The 17,626-nt window shown below is 34.9% G+C and overlaps 2 protein-coding genes across 2 annotated transcripts in view; one reads left to right on the plus strand and one right to left on the minus strand.

Moving 5' to 3' along the window:
- LOC145985815 (uncharacterized) overlaps positions 1-17,626 on the plus strand; it is an 80,822-nt gene that overhangs the window by 47,456 nt on the left and 15,740 nt on the right. The window lies entirely within an intron of this gene.
- Positions 364-17,417, minus strand: bai (Transmembrane emp24 domain-containing protein bai). Its single transcript, XM_083118662.1, has 5 exons — positions 17,055-17,417; positions 12,000-12,120; positions 6,489-6,559; positions 1,393-1,519; positions 364-981 (listed from the first exon to the last, which is right to left on the minus strand). Exons 1-5 carry the CDS (start codon positions 17,232-17,234, stop codon positions 860-862), a joined length of 621 nt encoding a protein of 206 aa, XP_082974788.1. The 5' UTR covers positions 17,235-17,417; the 3' UTR covers positions 364-859.

Raw genomic sequence — 17,626 nt, forward strand, 5'->3', positions numbered from 1 at the left:
GAAGAAATGTTTGTAAATAATATCAAATAGTGCCATCTTTTACTTATTTTTTGTTAATTTGCTATTCACTTGTGTTATTTTGTTACTTTTATTATTATTTTTGCTTATTATTATCATTGCATTTTCACTGTTGACAATTTCAGTGTAAAATGTCCAACTGTGCTGTATCTGGAATTTTCTCAATAAATAAATAAGTAGATCAAATTTGAGAAAGGATTCACCATAAGATAGAAATGTCATGTTATATGTGGTATGTTTTGTATGCAAATTGTGAATTTTTATTTATCACCAGTAAATCTCTACTGATTGTAATTAAATTGTATTGAAGCAATAGACAACTATATGTGTATAAAAACTGCATAGTTAAAAATCAATCCATTTATTTCTGCAAACAAAGCAAAAGAAGGAAAAAAAATTCTTCTAAAGACAAACAATTAAGGTATTGGTGATTAGTGAAAGAACTGTAAAGGACTTGTTACCACACACAAATTAAATGCAAACTTACAAGTGACACATGAAACAATAAATCAACAAATACAATTTCTTTTGCCAGTTAAGTCCTCTTACCGTGAACCTTAATTAATTTAGTGAAAAGTGATATTCAACACAAAATATTCATTCACTCTCACTCAAGAACAAGCATCCGCAACGTGCATCCTTCCACAATAAGCACTTCGAAAGTGTCAACTTTGTAAGCAATTGTTATTTTGTATAACCAACACCTTTACCACTGAATTCTGGAACAACAAATTAACAGTCAGGCACCAGTGTTTCTTGGATCTCATTCAAGAAAAAATCACTCAGCTGTTTTTACATTCGATAACTTCTTCCTCAACTACTTTGTTTGATTGCACAGGGCTTACTCAATGAGCTTCTTGGCTTTGAAGAAGCGCCGGAGATATAATACTTGCCATGTGGCCAAAGCCAGCAGGCAGCACATGCTGAATATACTGAAGTAAAGCACTCGGCTGTTTGTAGATTCTGAAACAGAACAAGGAAGATAAATAGAATTTCTACATGAAATGCATGTTTTTTTCTCTATTAAATTGCTTACATAAGAAGGAGTTCACATACAAGCTCCATGCTGTGAGATTCTACGCACCATTGACATCGTCAATGTTACGAAGGCTACAGATCCCGTTGCAGTATTATTGACCACAACAATTCCACACAGGTAAAAACAGCAGAAGTGAAAAGCTAGGGCAGGCTCAGTTGGTATAGCAATGGCATGGTATGCCAGAGACCTTGGTTTGAGTCCTGTTTGAACCTGTATTTATCGTTAAAATTTCTACACACCCAATCTGTATTGTGCTCCTTACAAGTGCACAAATTTTAAGGATAACAATTTGTGTACAGAATCTACAGCAGGAAAGTGATACCAAACCAACATACCATTTGTATCCCTCATTTCTTCTTCATTCTTCCTCATTTGTGAGAAATCTTGAACAATGGCATCGGACAGATCTTCCAAACGCTTCAACTCTACTTCCATGGGTTTTAATTTAGCTGCTTCTCCCACCTGAGGATACAAAAAACTTGTCAACTTCATACCAGCAGATAATCACAATTTGTGACTTCATTTTTCAATAATTACATTTCTTAAGTTACTCGTAACACACTTGTGTCAGTGTGCACATATGGATCATACATGACTGCTATTTCTTGTACTTGTCCAGCAACACCACTACCTAAGACAAATTTAAGTTGTTGATGGCATGTAACTGAGGACTGTTAAAAAAAAAACTGTTTCTCTTTCATATGTTTCTTTACATTGTTAACTCAAAATCTAATTGAAGTTGTTCTTTTTTAGAAAAGCCTCCGACATTTGATTTATACTCTGTAAATCATACAATCAAATGCATCAGTATCAGCTCAACCCTAGTATACACAACAATGTTATCAGTTTCCCAAACTACAGCTCCACTGGTAGCATAACTTCCCTGCATGCAATTTTATCTACTCCTGTTCAATTAATAAGTTCTCGCAATGTTCCAACAAGTTTAAAGTCATGTTACATGAAGGGTATGTACAATTATATGATTAAAACAAATAACAAAGAAGTTAAAAATTATTTCTTGTAATTTTTTTTCACTTTCTTGCAATATGTTTTAAGTGTCTAATCCTGAGTAGTAAGGTAAGTGTTTCTTAAGTTCAAACTGATTGAATATACTTCCCAACACGTCAGAGGTTTTTACATGTGATCCTATTTTTTAGTACGTGAAATGTTAACATTTTACAGACAAAACCAAATATCATTCTTACGATCATGGCACTATAGAAGAATATTTTAATTTACTATTAACTTTAATATGCTCACCATGGTTCTCTCAACACTTCTACATTACAACACTTTTTATACAACAATAATCACAGTTTCTTTCTTTAAGTGCTGTACTTACAAAAATTGTTACCTGTCATATGATAAACTTATGCAAAGAAATGGAATGTATAAAAGGTCCTCACAATTATGTATGTTGCCACCACCTTCATAATAGTATAATAAAATATATAATGACCCTCTAGTAGTTAAAAAAAATATATATAAATATATATTGGCATTTGAGAAAGCAGACTAAATGAAACCTGAACGAGTCTTCCTTGAAGGATTCTGAAGGGCAATGTGTCATCATTCACCTCTGGCAGACAATATTGCTTCTTGCCAGCTGCTTTCACCTTATGTTTTCCACGTTTTCATCTACTACTTCTGAAAGAAAACCCTTAGTATCCGGGAAAGCTGTCATTCCTTTTTTCTATCAGCATGGGTAGGTTGTACTCTCTATTTTATTACTATAAATACACAACTAACTTACAAGCACACACACATGCAAATTTATAAACACAGAAGATTTTTAAAACACAGCACAAATTTGGGAACACAAACAACTTCCATTAATAAGCATTATTTTTGTATTTTTCCTATTTTACATCACTTTTCTGTCCTATTAGGCTAATTATGATGATGAAGATGAATGCTGATTAGATTAAATTAATAGTCACACTCAAAGGCAGACCCATGCCCAGGCTAGGATTCGAACCTTGAACCTCAGGAGCCAAGATTATTCTTTGAATTTCTAATGGAAAACCATGTGGCCTTTCACACTTTGATTTCTTGGTTATTAAAAAAAAAGAGAGAGAGAAAATAAAGAGGAAAGAACTGAACATGTGGTGAAAAACAAGAAGGATGCTAATATTCAAAACTACTTGTTGAAACTTACAGAACAAAAGTAACATGCAACTCCTAAACAAAAAGTGTCAAAGAAAGTACATAGCATATACCAGACTGTCTCATCTCCACCCCTACTACCTTCAGTCTTTAACCATTTTACCAACCAGTCTCTCCTAATCAAGATGATTAGCCACATAAACCACCCACCCTAAGGGAAATTTGGCAAGAATGGGATTGAAATTGTTGTCAATCATATTTTGTTCTAATATTACATGCTACTTCTTTCGTAATTGATTCTATTACTCTGTTAGTCTCCAGTACTACCTTAGACAAATATTGAGCTTTGCATTTAAGCTCTTGTGACTACTCACTTAGTACAGAGAAGCAATGTACATCACCAAATGTAGTGATTGGCAGAGTTTTCATTTAAATATTTCTATTAATTAATTTTTTCACTTTGTGTGTCAGGATTATACTGGAATACAGTTCAAGAACATGGAATTTTGCATGCAATGAAAGCGTGAAAAACACAATTAAGGATGCACAAAAAAATAATCACATTTTTGTATTACAAATTCAGACTTTTTAGATTAAGTCCTTGTTTTTTGCTTTTAGATGTTTTATTATTATTATGAGCACTACAATTAACATATATGTTGAATAGATAGCAATGCACACCGGAGCTGCTTTTGTTTACACGTCCGAGCAGCTACACTGTTCGCGAGCTCTCGCCTGTCTTTCTTTGCTTCATAAAAATACTTTTTACACCTTACTAATTTTTTCTCCCACTGAACGTTCATGCAGAGGATCATTTTCTTTTTTAATGTTTTAAAAATATCCACATAGACAAAGTTAATACCCAATGCAAGGTTCATGTCTCATCACAGTTTGTAGAAAAGTTACATTCATTCAAAGTCTCTGTTGCGTAACTTTTCGAATACCCCGAGAAGAAATGGCCAATATGTGTCTTCTGGCTGCTAAATCACGTAAAAATATTTAGCTAGTTCCAAAACCTCTAAACCCTTAACTGATACTGCAAGTGAAATATGTTAGCCGCAATTGGTAAAAAGCCAGAAAAGCCAAAATTCCCGTTTCTTTTTCCTTCCAAAAGTTTGCTTTTTATTGAAAAAAAAACATCCATTCAAAAAAGCAGGCTTTTTTGCAACTTGTCATGGCACATGATTTTCTTTTTAAAAAGGTGAAAGTTTCAAGACTGTATATAGAAAACAACTTTATTTTGAATAAGTGCGAAATAGTTTAGTGTTGTGGTAAATAAAATTACCATAACACTAAACTCATTTTACATGCTGAATTGGAATCAAATCTGTAGTCATTATTTTTGTACTAATAATTTGAATTTTTTATTATCCACAAATATATGTTGCTAGGAATAGGCAAAAAATTAAAATCTACTGTGAAGACCAGCTACCCCTTATGGTAATGTTCCTCTTCATCATTCCCACAGCATTATCTAATAGTTTTAATATCTGCATAAGTAACACAGGGACCATCAACTGGCCAACAATAAATCATCTACTGACAATAGCATATATTTATTTTTGGCATGTGTGTCTGTTCAATAATATACCAATCCTATACTGTTAGAGATAATCTCAGATTTTCTTCCTAAAATTTCATAATTTGCACAATTGCTTCTGCAGTTCAATTCCATGTAAAACTGATCACAAGTTTCCTTGTTAATTACACAGAACCTGTTTCCCACTTCTTTTTCTGCATTGCCATTATTTTATCAATAATTATGGATGAGTAACCTCAAACTATACACTATTCAAGGTTACATGTAAAAGACATGGTAGAATTTGTAATATTGTTAAATTTGACATTAGAAATATGATTTTTTTTTATTTAATCCAGGTGGTTTGAACATGGAAAAACTAATTTGGTACTTTCAGAAACGAACAAATCTAACACTTAGTAACAATTTAAAAATAAGTACATTAAGTGATGGTGACCCTCCTTATTTGCATTACTTATGAATATTTTCTATTGCTTTTAGCTTGTGGAGATGTGTTATGGCAAAGTAATGTGTGTGATACTGTTTATCAGATAATAATGTTGTTGCTGATAGTGATTTTATGTCTTTGTTTGGTTAGGAGTGTTAGGTTTAAAGCTGTTACAATTTTCTTTGGCGGAAGAGTAATGTGCCCATGCAATGATATCTGTTAAACAAAACTTTAAAGTGCTCTAGGGTATAACAAATTCAAGACTGTTGGTCACATGGATACTGACACAAAAATACTTTTAATTTCTGCAAATACGTAGCAGATTATAGATATTTTCAAGGTGCATGTATATTCCTTGCAAATGGTTGTCTTTCAGATTTTATGATGTTGGGTTAGGAGTCTTTTCTATCATACAAATATATTTTGTTGAAAAACAGTGAAACTGTTCCGGATAAGGAATTGGATGAATGATGGTCACACGTTAAGAGTTAAACCTCTTGGTTATTTGTGGTTTCTGCATCTTGAAATAAATTTTACATCACGTAAAACATTGAAACCTGTTGATTAAATAAAAGGAGTCATGGTGTATTGTCAGTTACTAGATGCATATTTATTAAAAAATAATAACAGTTTTTTCTGCCAAGGTTAAAACTATTAATTGTGGTACTCTGAATACCATGATCAATACAATAATTCCAGTCTTGCTTCATAGAATTAGTTATTGAGCTGGCCATATATGCAACATGTTCATGTTGGTCTGTATCTACTGTAATAAGCATGCTGTATGACTACCTATACTGAGCAAATTAAAGAAAGATAACATGCTTTAAAAATATATTTATTTGATCCATGCTAAGAACTACGCAACAGATGAAAAGCACCCCACACTCAAGCAAAAAAGCAGAGAACATTCAACCACTTTACCAGCTGCATCCATGGCCAACATCATCCCAAACAAAGGAAGCCCAAAAAGCCATAAGAAAAAAGAAAAAAATTACTGCAAATAAGAATTTATCCGAACACATGCCACAGAGATATTTTATAATATATTATCAATGAAAAAAGATGAAGAAAAAGTTCTACCTTAAGAAAGAGTAGGAAAAACTAGCACCTGGGGTATTTATTATTATTTATTAAGAGTTCTGCTGACCTACATGATACTTAAATCACACATCACGTTGTTGTGATGACCCTATTCTAATAACCTTTACTGAAAATATCATTTATAGAAAACTTTTGTACACTAAAAAAAATTATATATAATCCTTTGAGGTTCATGACCAAGAGAGACAAAGGCGGAAAAATCTCATATTAAATACTGTAGACTAATGCATCTTGAAACCACTACACTGACTTACCCCTTCGTAACTCTTAGCTTCAATTCCACGTTTTGTCACAAGGGATACTTCCTGATTCATCCCTCTTTGAGCTAAAACAGGAAGAAAGAAGGCATGAAAATTTACACTGTATAGATCTATTTTAGATATAATTAAAGGATTCTCTACCTTCCTAGTAAATAATAACCATAAGGATAAATAATGAAAAAATAAAATGAGTAATAGAACAAACGTACATCCATGTCTTAACATAGCTTTGGATTTGATTTGATTTTTGGTACTTATCATCGCTTTTCTGCCACTTTTGGCTAATCACGACAATGAGGATGAGTGATGATGGGACACTCACAAGGAACACCCATGTCCAGGCGGGGATTCAAATCTGGGACCCCTGGCATCGTAGTCTATTTTATCCTAGCAACTGATATCTACTACTTGACATGTTCTTGCTACAGAAAATATACTTGTTATGAGCATTACAAACATGTATGATGAATTTTAAAAATATATATGTGTGTGTGTGTGTGTGTATATATATATATACACACACACACCATCAATGGACCAATGGACTCGTCTTGTATGCAACAAGGTGTTTGACATTTTAATTTTAAATTCTGCCCCGTGTCCTGGGATTGAATCCTGACCTGAACATGAGTGTTCTTTGGGCACGTCCTTTCATCCTCATCTTTGTAATTAGCCAAAAGTGGCAGAAACGCAAAGTATAATAAACAAAATCAATAATTTTAGGTTCTGTCCTGAGTTGTAAATGCCTGCCTTGATCATGGTTCTCTCTCTAGTTGTAAAGATCTGTCTCATTCACAAATTCAGGCCTCCATGATGGTGTAGTGGCAACGTGTCGCCTTGTAATCAACAGGTCCCGGACTGAGCATAAAGTGGACTTAAAACCAAAATTCAAATAAAATTACTTGCAAATTCTTCTTGATTTATAAACATTATGTAATTTTTGTCTGTCTCACCTTGAATGCATATAGTATAAGTAGAGACTGGATTTTAAAAGGAAGTCCTTTTTCTTATTTTTCACCACGGCTCATGGAATAAATAACAAGTGTTGATAATTATCTTCCATCAACAAGATTACGTAGTTTTGACTTCCCTCTTTTTCCTTTTTTCAGCCCATATTTCCTTCCTTTAAAACATTTTTCTTACTGGTCCCTTTATTGACTAGTTTTTCAGCCTACATTCCTTTTTTCACCTTTTTAAAATAAAAACATCTTCCTTGGTCCCTTAATTGACAAGATATCAATTTTTTTTTCCCTAAACAAAATATCCAACAATTCTCTATTTAGTGCAGTTTAAAGCAAAGAAGCACTTAACTTCCGTCCATGTGTGTTGGGAGTATGTTGCAGCTATTGTTGAAACAATGCCATCTGGGCTTACGCAGCAACAAACACATTGTAAGCGGCATGCCTGTTGGGTTGAAAGTGTACTTACTTATCTGCTAGAATTAAGACTTTTAATGTGAAGTTTTTTAGAATAGTTTTAACTTAACTGTGTGACAGTGGCGTCAGTATTGAGTGTCGGTGAAATGGCGAAGCCAGGTACAAGTGGCAGCAAGTTATGGAATGTGGTAAGATTATTCGCTGCACTTTACCTTCAAAAAAAGGAAATTAAAAAGGACTAGTTTTTTTGCACTACATTAAAAATACTATTTTAAATTAAAGCACAATATATACCATTTATATATGAAAAGGGATGCATTAATTCAAAACTTAACGTATCCCTTTTTATATTTGGATGATATATATTGCGCTTTCATTTAAAATTGTATTTTAGTGAAGTGCAAAATAACTAGTCCTTTTCCCCCCTTGTTTGGAAATAATTTTCCATTTTTGTCCTTTTTAGAGGAAAAGTTTTCCCTTTAAAATCCGCTCTCTTAAATATAAGTACACTATGTAACAAAATGATAGTCACACCATGAATGATACAACAATGACATGGATTATCATATCACAAAGCATCTCTCAAAGTGCCATTTCCTACACGATCACCAGGTCATTTGGAAACTGAGCAGGGAAAATTTTCAATCCTCTAACTTTCATTGTTTTGTTGCCGAGAGCTGTCAAATGCAATAGAATGCATATGCATACTTGACCAACAAATTTAAAAATGTCGATATTGACATACTGAGGTTTAATTTTTATGATGTTGCTTTGATACTTTAAAAACATTGGCATAATATCTATGTATCAAAATATTATGCTGGTATATTGTCAGAAACATTTCCACCATGAAATCAAACCCAGGATTCCCACATGGCATATTATTTGTTACTCCGCTGGTGCAGTCAATATAAGGATATCAGTGCATCGTTCTATCAGTAAAATTATTCATATTTTTTTCTGATCCCGTGAAATTAGACTAACAGTAATTTTGCCTCATTACTATATAACTATAATATGCATGATGGGTACTAATCAGAACATTGATGAAAAATAGAGATGATAATTTATGTCACTATTTGAATCTGATTTTATTACATATTATTTCATCTTTCTAGGATACATAGTTTCCTGCACTGTGAAATTGAGACAACTGATTGGTACTTTACAACAAAATATGTTTCTAATTGTATATGTTACACACAAGTCACTATAATACCAATTGTTGTCAATTTTTTGGTTACCATTTACACAGACAGTTTGAACAAGATATTAAATACTTCATTAGCACATGGTACCTCTTTCAGATGAAATTTTATGATTGCAGTTTCCAAGCAGTGAGTCAATCAGATCCTTTATATCATGTTAAATTAGTGTTAGGTAGAAATTTCTGTACACTGAATTTTATGCTTCCATCCGTAGTAGTTTGACAAATCAATAGATATCAGCTGCTTTCTATTTTTAGCTAGAACAAACAGATGAGCCGATAGAGAATATGGAAAATGAATGAAGTAGGAAATTCATAATTCTTTCAACTTGACACATTTCTTATTTATAGCATGATTGATTTCAGAGATAGCATTAAAAATGTATGGATTGTTGACTTTCAAATGTATCACTTCCCCCTCCATAGACAGAAGGACATGTCAATCAAAATAAAATTTTATATATTCACATTTCATAGTTTCCATGATATCTTGGATCAATTGTTGTTTCACTAATTGAGTTCCATTGAAGTGCTATTGGGTAAGTCAATCAGTTCAAGAAATTTTGTCTTTATACCAACAGTTGATACAGACAGACAAAGTTCAGATGGCAAAATCATGAATGTGAATGGAACATGCAATGCGCAAAGAGTATATTCTCGGATACACACAAAATGAAATGAAGGAATAATGAAAATGAATCATTAGTTTCTCTAATGTATTTGACTATACAAAACAGAAAAAAAGTAGCATGGAAAGATAAGGCTACAACTGGTGGGCGAAAAGGTAACCTCCCCCCCTTTTTTTGATGTAGTACAAGGCCTCAGCTAGTATGGGCGGTGAATGTGAAAAATAACAGCAGTGCACTGGGCAGATGTTCAAACTTCCAAGAAATTATTTTTTTAAGTTTAAAATAATGGATTTCTGTTACAAAAATTTGGAAGCCTATAGGACTGCCATCTTTCTCCTTCAAATTACTTTAATAGTAAAATTACCACTTCAAATCACTACTACTTGCATGACGAAAAGCACCCAAAACTCATGTTTAATCCTCACCAGTATGTTGTTTCAATATTTAGCTGCAATCCAATGACAGACATAATTGCAAAATGTTATTGTATTCTTATTATGTCTAATTTAAGAATAAAATATGCTCATAATGCATACCTTCATCATCTGAACATAATCCCCTTAGTTTCTACCGTTTTGTTATTTTGTACTCAAATAACAGAATGATTCTTCACTAGGTTATACAGCAGCATTGTCCGCAAAAATTAACATAAGTTCACAGTGTCCATGCCAAAGCAGGCAACAAATGCTTTCTGTTACCAAAAATGAAAGCTGTTTGAGCAGCACATGGTAAATTGACACCAAAAACTACTCTAAATACCTGAAATGTATTGCATGTTTAGAGCATACTTGACAATAAATAACTCTGCCGGCAGTGGTAAACGCATCTTTGCCTTCTACTCAATGTTGGAGCATTTATTGTCACTTCTGCACCACACACACACACTCGCAGATTTATCAAGATGTCACATTAACAGATAATCTTCAAATAACACTACCCCAGTGTGGTTGCTGGAATTTGGAAATGTGACTCACATCTCTGAAAGATTGTTCGTTGGTTGATGAAAGGGTGGGTTTTCTCTATCTTCGCAACCAGACCACCTGCAATGCTACGAGATGAGGTTTGGAATGTTCTTGACCCAACTAGTGCCCAAGACCAGACGAAGTACGCTATTTATTAATGCTGACACAATGAACAGGGATATGAAGGAGACAAACTTGAAACGAACAATTACATGATATTTGCTCCAAAATTCCCAATATATGCTAATTATATGCACGTTAAGCTAAAATATGCACTAACATCCCAAATATGCATTTATATGCACTATAAAACTTTACCAAAGTAATCCACATCAAGTGAAATGGATAAATCCGTTGAGAGCATATGGATTTTCCTTAAGGAAGAAAACATGCAAATATGCAAAAGTCCGCCCCCTAGTAATCAATTACATGTAAAATGGACTCTTTTTAATCAGAACTCCAACGGCACATGAAAAAGGTTCGAAAGAACAAAAACGTCACATCATTAAAGATGATTTCAAGGGGAACTTCTGTTCCAATTACAGAGTAATTCAAATTAGAAAAAGTCCACTGTATTCTTGTATCCTTCTAGAATGATGTGAAAAATAAAAATAAAATTTTTGTAAAGATTGATTGATTGATTTGCTTCTTTTTCCTTCGCCTTTTGTGCCACCCTTGTTTAATTTGCGAAGATGGTGATGAGTGATGATATGATGAAATTGATGAATGGACACTCACATACAACCATGCCCAGGTCAGGGTTTAAACCCGGGAACACTGGCGTTGTAGCGTGTTGTGCTAACCACTCTGCCACAGGGGGCCAGCAAAATTTTTGTAATGGTAGAGAGGCCTATTCCAAACAGTTCAGAAAATGGACCAGTGTACACCTAAAATAGATTTTCAACAAATCCATATTTGCTATTGACATCATTCACAACAGAAAATAAATAACTCATCAATCCACTGTACTTCAATATCAATGAAAAGCAGAGAAATAAGCGTGTGTTTTTGCTGTGTACTCAACTTTTGAAAGATTACCATTCTCAGATGATACAATACTGTCTCCAGTTACATGAGGCTTGAACCCTAAGAATAAATCGATAAATTTTCGGTCTGTCTCATCATATTCATCATGTTTTCTTTATAGAACATACTATGTTTAAACACAATTCTTTTAATGATGTGATTTAATTTTGTTGCATCCATTTTTTTTTGGTTGTTGTTGTTATTTAGCACTCAGTATAATATAGGAGCAAAACACCGAACAATAATTTAAAAAAAAAAAAACTGTATACATATGAATATCACGAAATAGTTTAGCAAATACTTACTAGGAGGCACTCTGGAAAGAAAACAGATTTCAAACGTATCAAACGTCTCCGTGACAAAAGTAAACTTTCCTTTTGAAATGTCATCCTTTTGAGACAGAATATGACCCTTGGAATCCCTAACCTGAAAATTTGAAAAGAAGTATCAATTACACTAACAAAGTGTTATATCACCCTGCTAAGAAACAAACACTGTTAACATATACAAAATACAAAATAAAAATATGCATAACCAGGATTCGAAAAATCTTCTTCAGAACCAGGTTTCAGGAAAAAAAAGAAATCAATGGCTAATAAAAATACAAATACATCATGTACATGTATACATTTTTTTGAGCTATAAATTGCAATTTAAAAGGTACAAACTTACTTTTGTGTTGAGAGGCTATCCACTGACGTATTAACTGTAGTTTGTTGAAGAAATATTCCCAATTTATCAGAATTTTTTTATTGGGCACACATGTAGTCAGACTGACATATTCACAGCACATAGCGTAAAAAAATATTGATCCCAACTGTCTGTACAGTGGGATCCATGAGTATTACCGTGCAAATTGTCCATGACTATTTTCATTAATTTTTCTCTTATATCCCGTCTGTTTTTAAGTGATGGATTTTTATGTATGTTGGTGCAGAAGTTGTCAACAGCTTGTTTTGAGTTTTCTTTTAATTCTTGAAGCTCTTATTAGGTCATATAAAGTGCACGAACATGGTGATGGACAATTTGCAAGGTAATACTCATGGATCCCACTGTACAAGTCATTTGCAATTTCACTATTTACAAAAAGTCACAGATCACAAGGCAGTCAAGTGAATTCACAACTCTCACAATTGTGAACTCCTTTCTACACAGTGGCAATGTGCCCCTTGTGGGCATGCACATGCCTTGTGGTTTTGGCACTAAAATACCAATCATCTATTGATTTTGTGGAATCAAAATCCTGCAAGGATGGACCATCCGAGTTGATAAACATCAAACTATTGAGGCTGTCTGACCTCAAATTGTTTTGGAATAAGTTCATTAAAGAAAAGCTCCTCTCACAGGAAACACTAGACACAGGTAGCACTGACAACACACAAAGCGAAGCATTAAACTTACATTATTTTTTCTTGCAGTTCACTGATTAATTCTTTTCTAAGTACTCCAGCAACAAATTCGGCACACGTCTTGTCATTTCTATACTCACTTTTTCTTTCAACCAGTGGCGAACCTGTTTATATGTTACATAGTAACCTGTCGTGTTGCCGGGTCCCAAACAAGGATCATAGCATCACCGCCTTGTAATCAAGGTGTCCCGGGTTCTACACCAGGTGGAGGCACATAGTGGTTTGGTTCCCACTTTAAACTGTAGGTCCAGTCCCAATTAGCCTTACTGTGCATAAAGTGGACTTGAAACACCAAATCAACCAACCAAACAAGGATCTTATGTTCTATTATCACGTAAAGGTGTCTACTCACACAAGGGGTAGAACAAACTAGGATGCGAAGTATACACACTGAATGAGAGAGGTCAGTTTTACCTATGTTTTTCCTTGAAAACCCCATAGTGGTCATCCTAACACGTTACGAAGCCAGATGACCTAATTGTGGTCATGTCAATGTTTCCTGATCCTCGATTAGCATAATGCAGAACAAATGAGACGAAGGTATTCAAAATTTAAATTATGTTTACTTGCACATACAGATGTCAGAAATTCATCTATCTAGAAAGCCAAGACTGGAATTAACTACAACCATTCCTTTAGTTAGACAACAGATAACAATGGTGTTTTCCTCGGTGCGAGGAAGTCTTGCTAAAAAAAAAAAAAAACGAAGTTGGCAGTAGTAGATCGTACCAAACTGACAGTCGCTGAAAGTGCGGAATTCCGTTGTCTGCTCACGGCACCAACGTCATACTGATCCGAAAATTATGGGGTTCTTCTAGCCATTTTCATCTCAATTGCAAAATAAAAAAATAAAAAAATTAGAGAAAAAGTGATGATGAATTGACAGCAGGGCTCGAGCACTATTCGTTGGATTTTCGCGATCTCATGATTGGTATTCTTTCTGGAGGTGTGTGCATAAATCAGGAGTTGAAAAAATACAAACAAAAGAAACCGAAATGAACAAAAGTCTAGATCGATGACATCTCGTCGGTGGGAGGAGAACGTCTAAGACATGATTATCGTACTGATGGCTGGTAACAAAACTTTTGAAAACATCACGCCACTGGCAAGTAAAGAAGTGGCCTGGAGAGACATTGAACCACTCTCCATGACATAGCCCCCTCCCTTTCTTTTTACAGATTTAAGCAACTAATGGAAATTATCGCACTTTTGTGGCTACCCTCCTAGCAACTCGACGCTTCGCCACTGATTTCAACACCTAGCTTGTCTGTTAATGTTAACAAGTCTTCAAAATCAGAGAACGGCTTGTTATTTTTTGCTACATAGTAGGCTACAGTGAAAACACTTTTGAGGTGTGCAAACATCTTTTCGTTCATTTTCTTCCCACATGCTGCCAAAGGGGCTGATTCTGCCTAAGTTAGTGCCCTGTTTGCAGCAACTCATTTTTTTTATGGTGAGATGATTGATTGTGTTTTTTGAAAGTTTCCAGCTTGAGCGGACCAGTAAACACTTTTACAACTTTTGAATTTCCATCTGATATGGTGGGAAATGAAGCACATGTTTCACATCTAGCAACACCAACACTGGGATCAAATTTGAACTATTTCTAGTTCATTGCACCATTCTTCCTTAAATTTCCGGCCTCTGGAAACTGTTTCCGTCGTAACAAAAGTGTTATTAGACTCCAACATTGCAGCTGCCGCCTCAGATGATTTCGATGAAGCACACGCACTCGAGTCTTTCTTTTTCGAAGAAACGGGGAAAAAAATGTTAGCCGAGACTGATTCCAGCTCTGCAGTTTTTCATCTGTTGCTGCGAGTTTTATAATGAATTCACACATCACTGGTAAAAATCTACTATTCTCCGGACACCTATAATTTCTTCGTTTTGTCAATTTTTGACATTTGTACTTACCTATCTGCTTCGCGGAACATTCTTTAAGGTCTATTCACGTTTTTTTGATCAAAGTAGTTGCAATTTTTCGCATTACGAATACTTCTTTCTCGTAGTCTTTTCGCTTGCCTGACACACAATATGGCGCATACACCTTCCTACATAATCGTGCGTCGTGCTTGTGTTTTTTCGATTTTCATTCGTTATGCAGTGTTTCAACATTCGGAAACCAAGAAATACCAGTGAACAAAGCTCATTTGATCTAATTTTTTTTAAAAACTTTTTCGCATTGTTTTACAAAGAAAATTGTAATGTATTGTGGCGCAATCCGTCCCGGAATTGGTGGGAAATTTAAACAAAAAAAATAATTTCGTTTGAAATTTTTTGAGTAAATTTCCCACCGATTCCGTGCTACACCCCTGGAGTAATTGACCTACCTGCCCTACCGCTACCATGGCCCTGCATCTCTCCGAGCTACCCGACTTTCTCTATAGAGTCCCTGTTAAAGGCATGTTAGAAACTGGCCGGAGTCACCTGCCCCCAAATGAGACCCAAACTTTTAAATTTGAAGAAATTTGTTTCCAGGATACGGAAAACTTAACTGAATTTCACCATGCATCCATGACACGTCATATTAGGCATATACACACAGCCCATTCCTTCTAACGAGTAGCTTACATTCACTGCCACACTTTCGACATTCCTTTCCTTTCTTCACGATTCAGTGTTCAATTAAATTAAAAAAAAATCACTGGATCTTCCACACCCAGTACGAATTTCACCACGCATCCACGACACATCATGTTTCTAACTTTCGTTGCAAACACAGACAGTTTGAAACACTGGATACCCAATGAACATGAACAAAACACAATCACGTTGCGTGATGATGTACGATGGTGTACGCGCCGAACGCTATTGTCCGTCGGAGAATTAATTTTCAACGGTAAATATTTACTATCCTTCGGACACCTATAAATTCTTCGTTTCTTTAATTTTTGACATTCGTACTTACCTATCTGCTTCGCGGAACATTCCGTGAATGGTTTTTTGGGGCTACCCATCCCGAAATCGGTGTGAAATTTAAAGTAAAAAATTATTTTAGTTTGAAATTTTTGAGTCCCACTGATTCCAGGCTCCGCCCCTGGGGTAATTGACCCATTGCCCTTTACTGCTAATGCGTCCCCGCCTCCGCTCCGGCTTCCTGGCCTTTTCTATAGACTCCCTGTTAAAGGCATGTTAGAAATTGGCCGGAGTCACCTGCACCCAAATGAGCCCCAAACTTTCAAATTTGAAGAAATCTGGGTAAATATGCGATATAGCCCGAACAGATTTCTTCAAATTTACAAGATGCTACAGGAACTAATTACGGTAAGTAGTTTCTTCTGTAAAAATAAAGAAATGTGTCCGAAGGATAGTAAATTAGTACTGCTTTTACCTGAATTTCACACAAAACACCTTTCCGATGTTAGACAATACTACAGAAACTTATTACGGTAAGTAGTTTCTTCTGTAGAAATGAAGAAATCTGTCCGAAGGATAGTAAACTAGTACTAATGATTGAACTAACAGTATCATGAACAAGTTTGAAACCTATCGAGGTGAGGCAATTCAGCTATAGGATGGTGCGGAGCAGACATGCATTGCACAAGTGTACACCCTCATGAAAGTCATAATTTGGTTCCTTCATAAGAAAGGGTGGATTTTTCTTGTTACCAATAATGTTAGTCTCTTAACTGGCCCACTTTCACTATTCTTCCGGTTACTATCAAGTGGTAACATACATGATGGTACTGACTCATGAATGGACAACACAGTGGTTGTGAACCATAGCTCTCTCTCTCTCTCTCCAGTCTTGCAGCAATTTCACTCGGACCTAAATCTCAGTGGTCAGATTGATTACTTCGGCTAAAAGTAAAATTTATAGGTGTCTCACCCATACTATAATAGTACCAATTTCTGCTTTTGTCAAGGGTGTGTGCAAAATCTAAATGTCATCGACTAACGTCAACTATTATTCTTAAAAACTTACGTAACAGCCAAAACTAAAATACGTACTATGTAATCCACTTTTTGACCTGGAGCGTCCGACACTTCATATTCTCCACTCACAAGAACATCAGACTGTAGTTCCTCCCTTAAACACTTCTGGCTGTTCGGTTGTAAGTGGAACATGATACCTTCCACGTATACTCCCAGGATGCTAAGAAGAGTACATATGAAGAAAATTAAATCCATGTTTAAATAGTATATATATGTATATATAAATGTATCTGTTTGCGTCAATAATTTACAGCAGCACACGTACGAAAATTATAAAGAGACTTGTTCAAAATCCATATGTGCACAAACCATTGAAACACTACCAGCCATACAATTGCCTAGTTGAGGTGGCAGCCATTTGTAGTAATGTGACATAACATCCGGTCGGGTCTGCCTTGTTTCACTTCACTTCTGCAACCTATAGTTCTGACGTCAGATGAGGAATGACTACGATGTTAGGTTAGGTTCCATTAGCATAAATAAAATGAAAAATTATTATTTAGGCTAAGAGAAGTAAATCTAGCTGGCCTAACCTAACAACGTAGGCATTTATTCTAAAATTAAAAAGATTTCTCACGTGACGTCAG

Source organism: Lepisma saccharinum, chromosome 3 (genome assembly GCF_977018435.1).
Source record: "Lepisma saccharinum chromosome 3, izLepSacc3.1, whole genome shotgun sequence".
NCBI lineage: Eukaryota > Metazoa > Arthropoda > Insecta > Zygentoma > Lepismatidae > Lepisma > Lepisma saccharinum.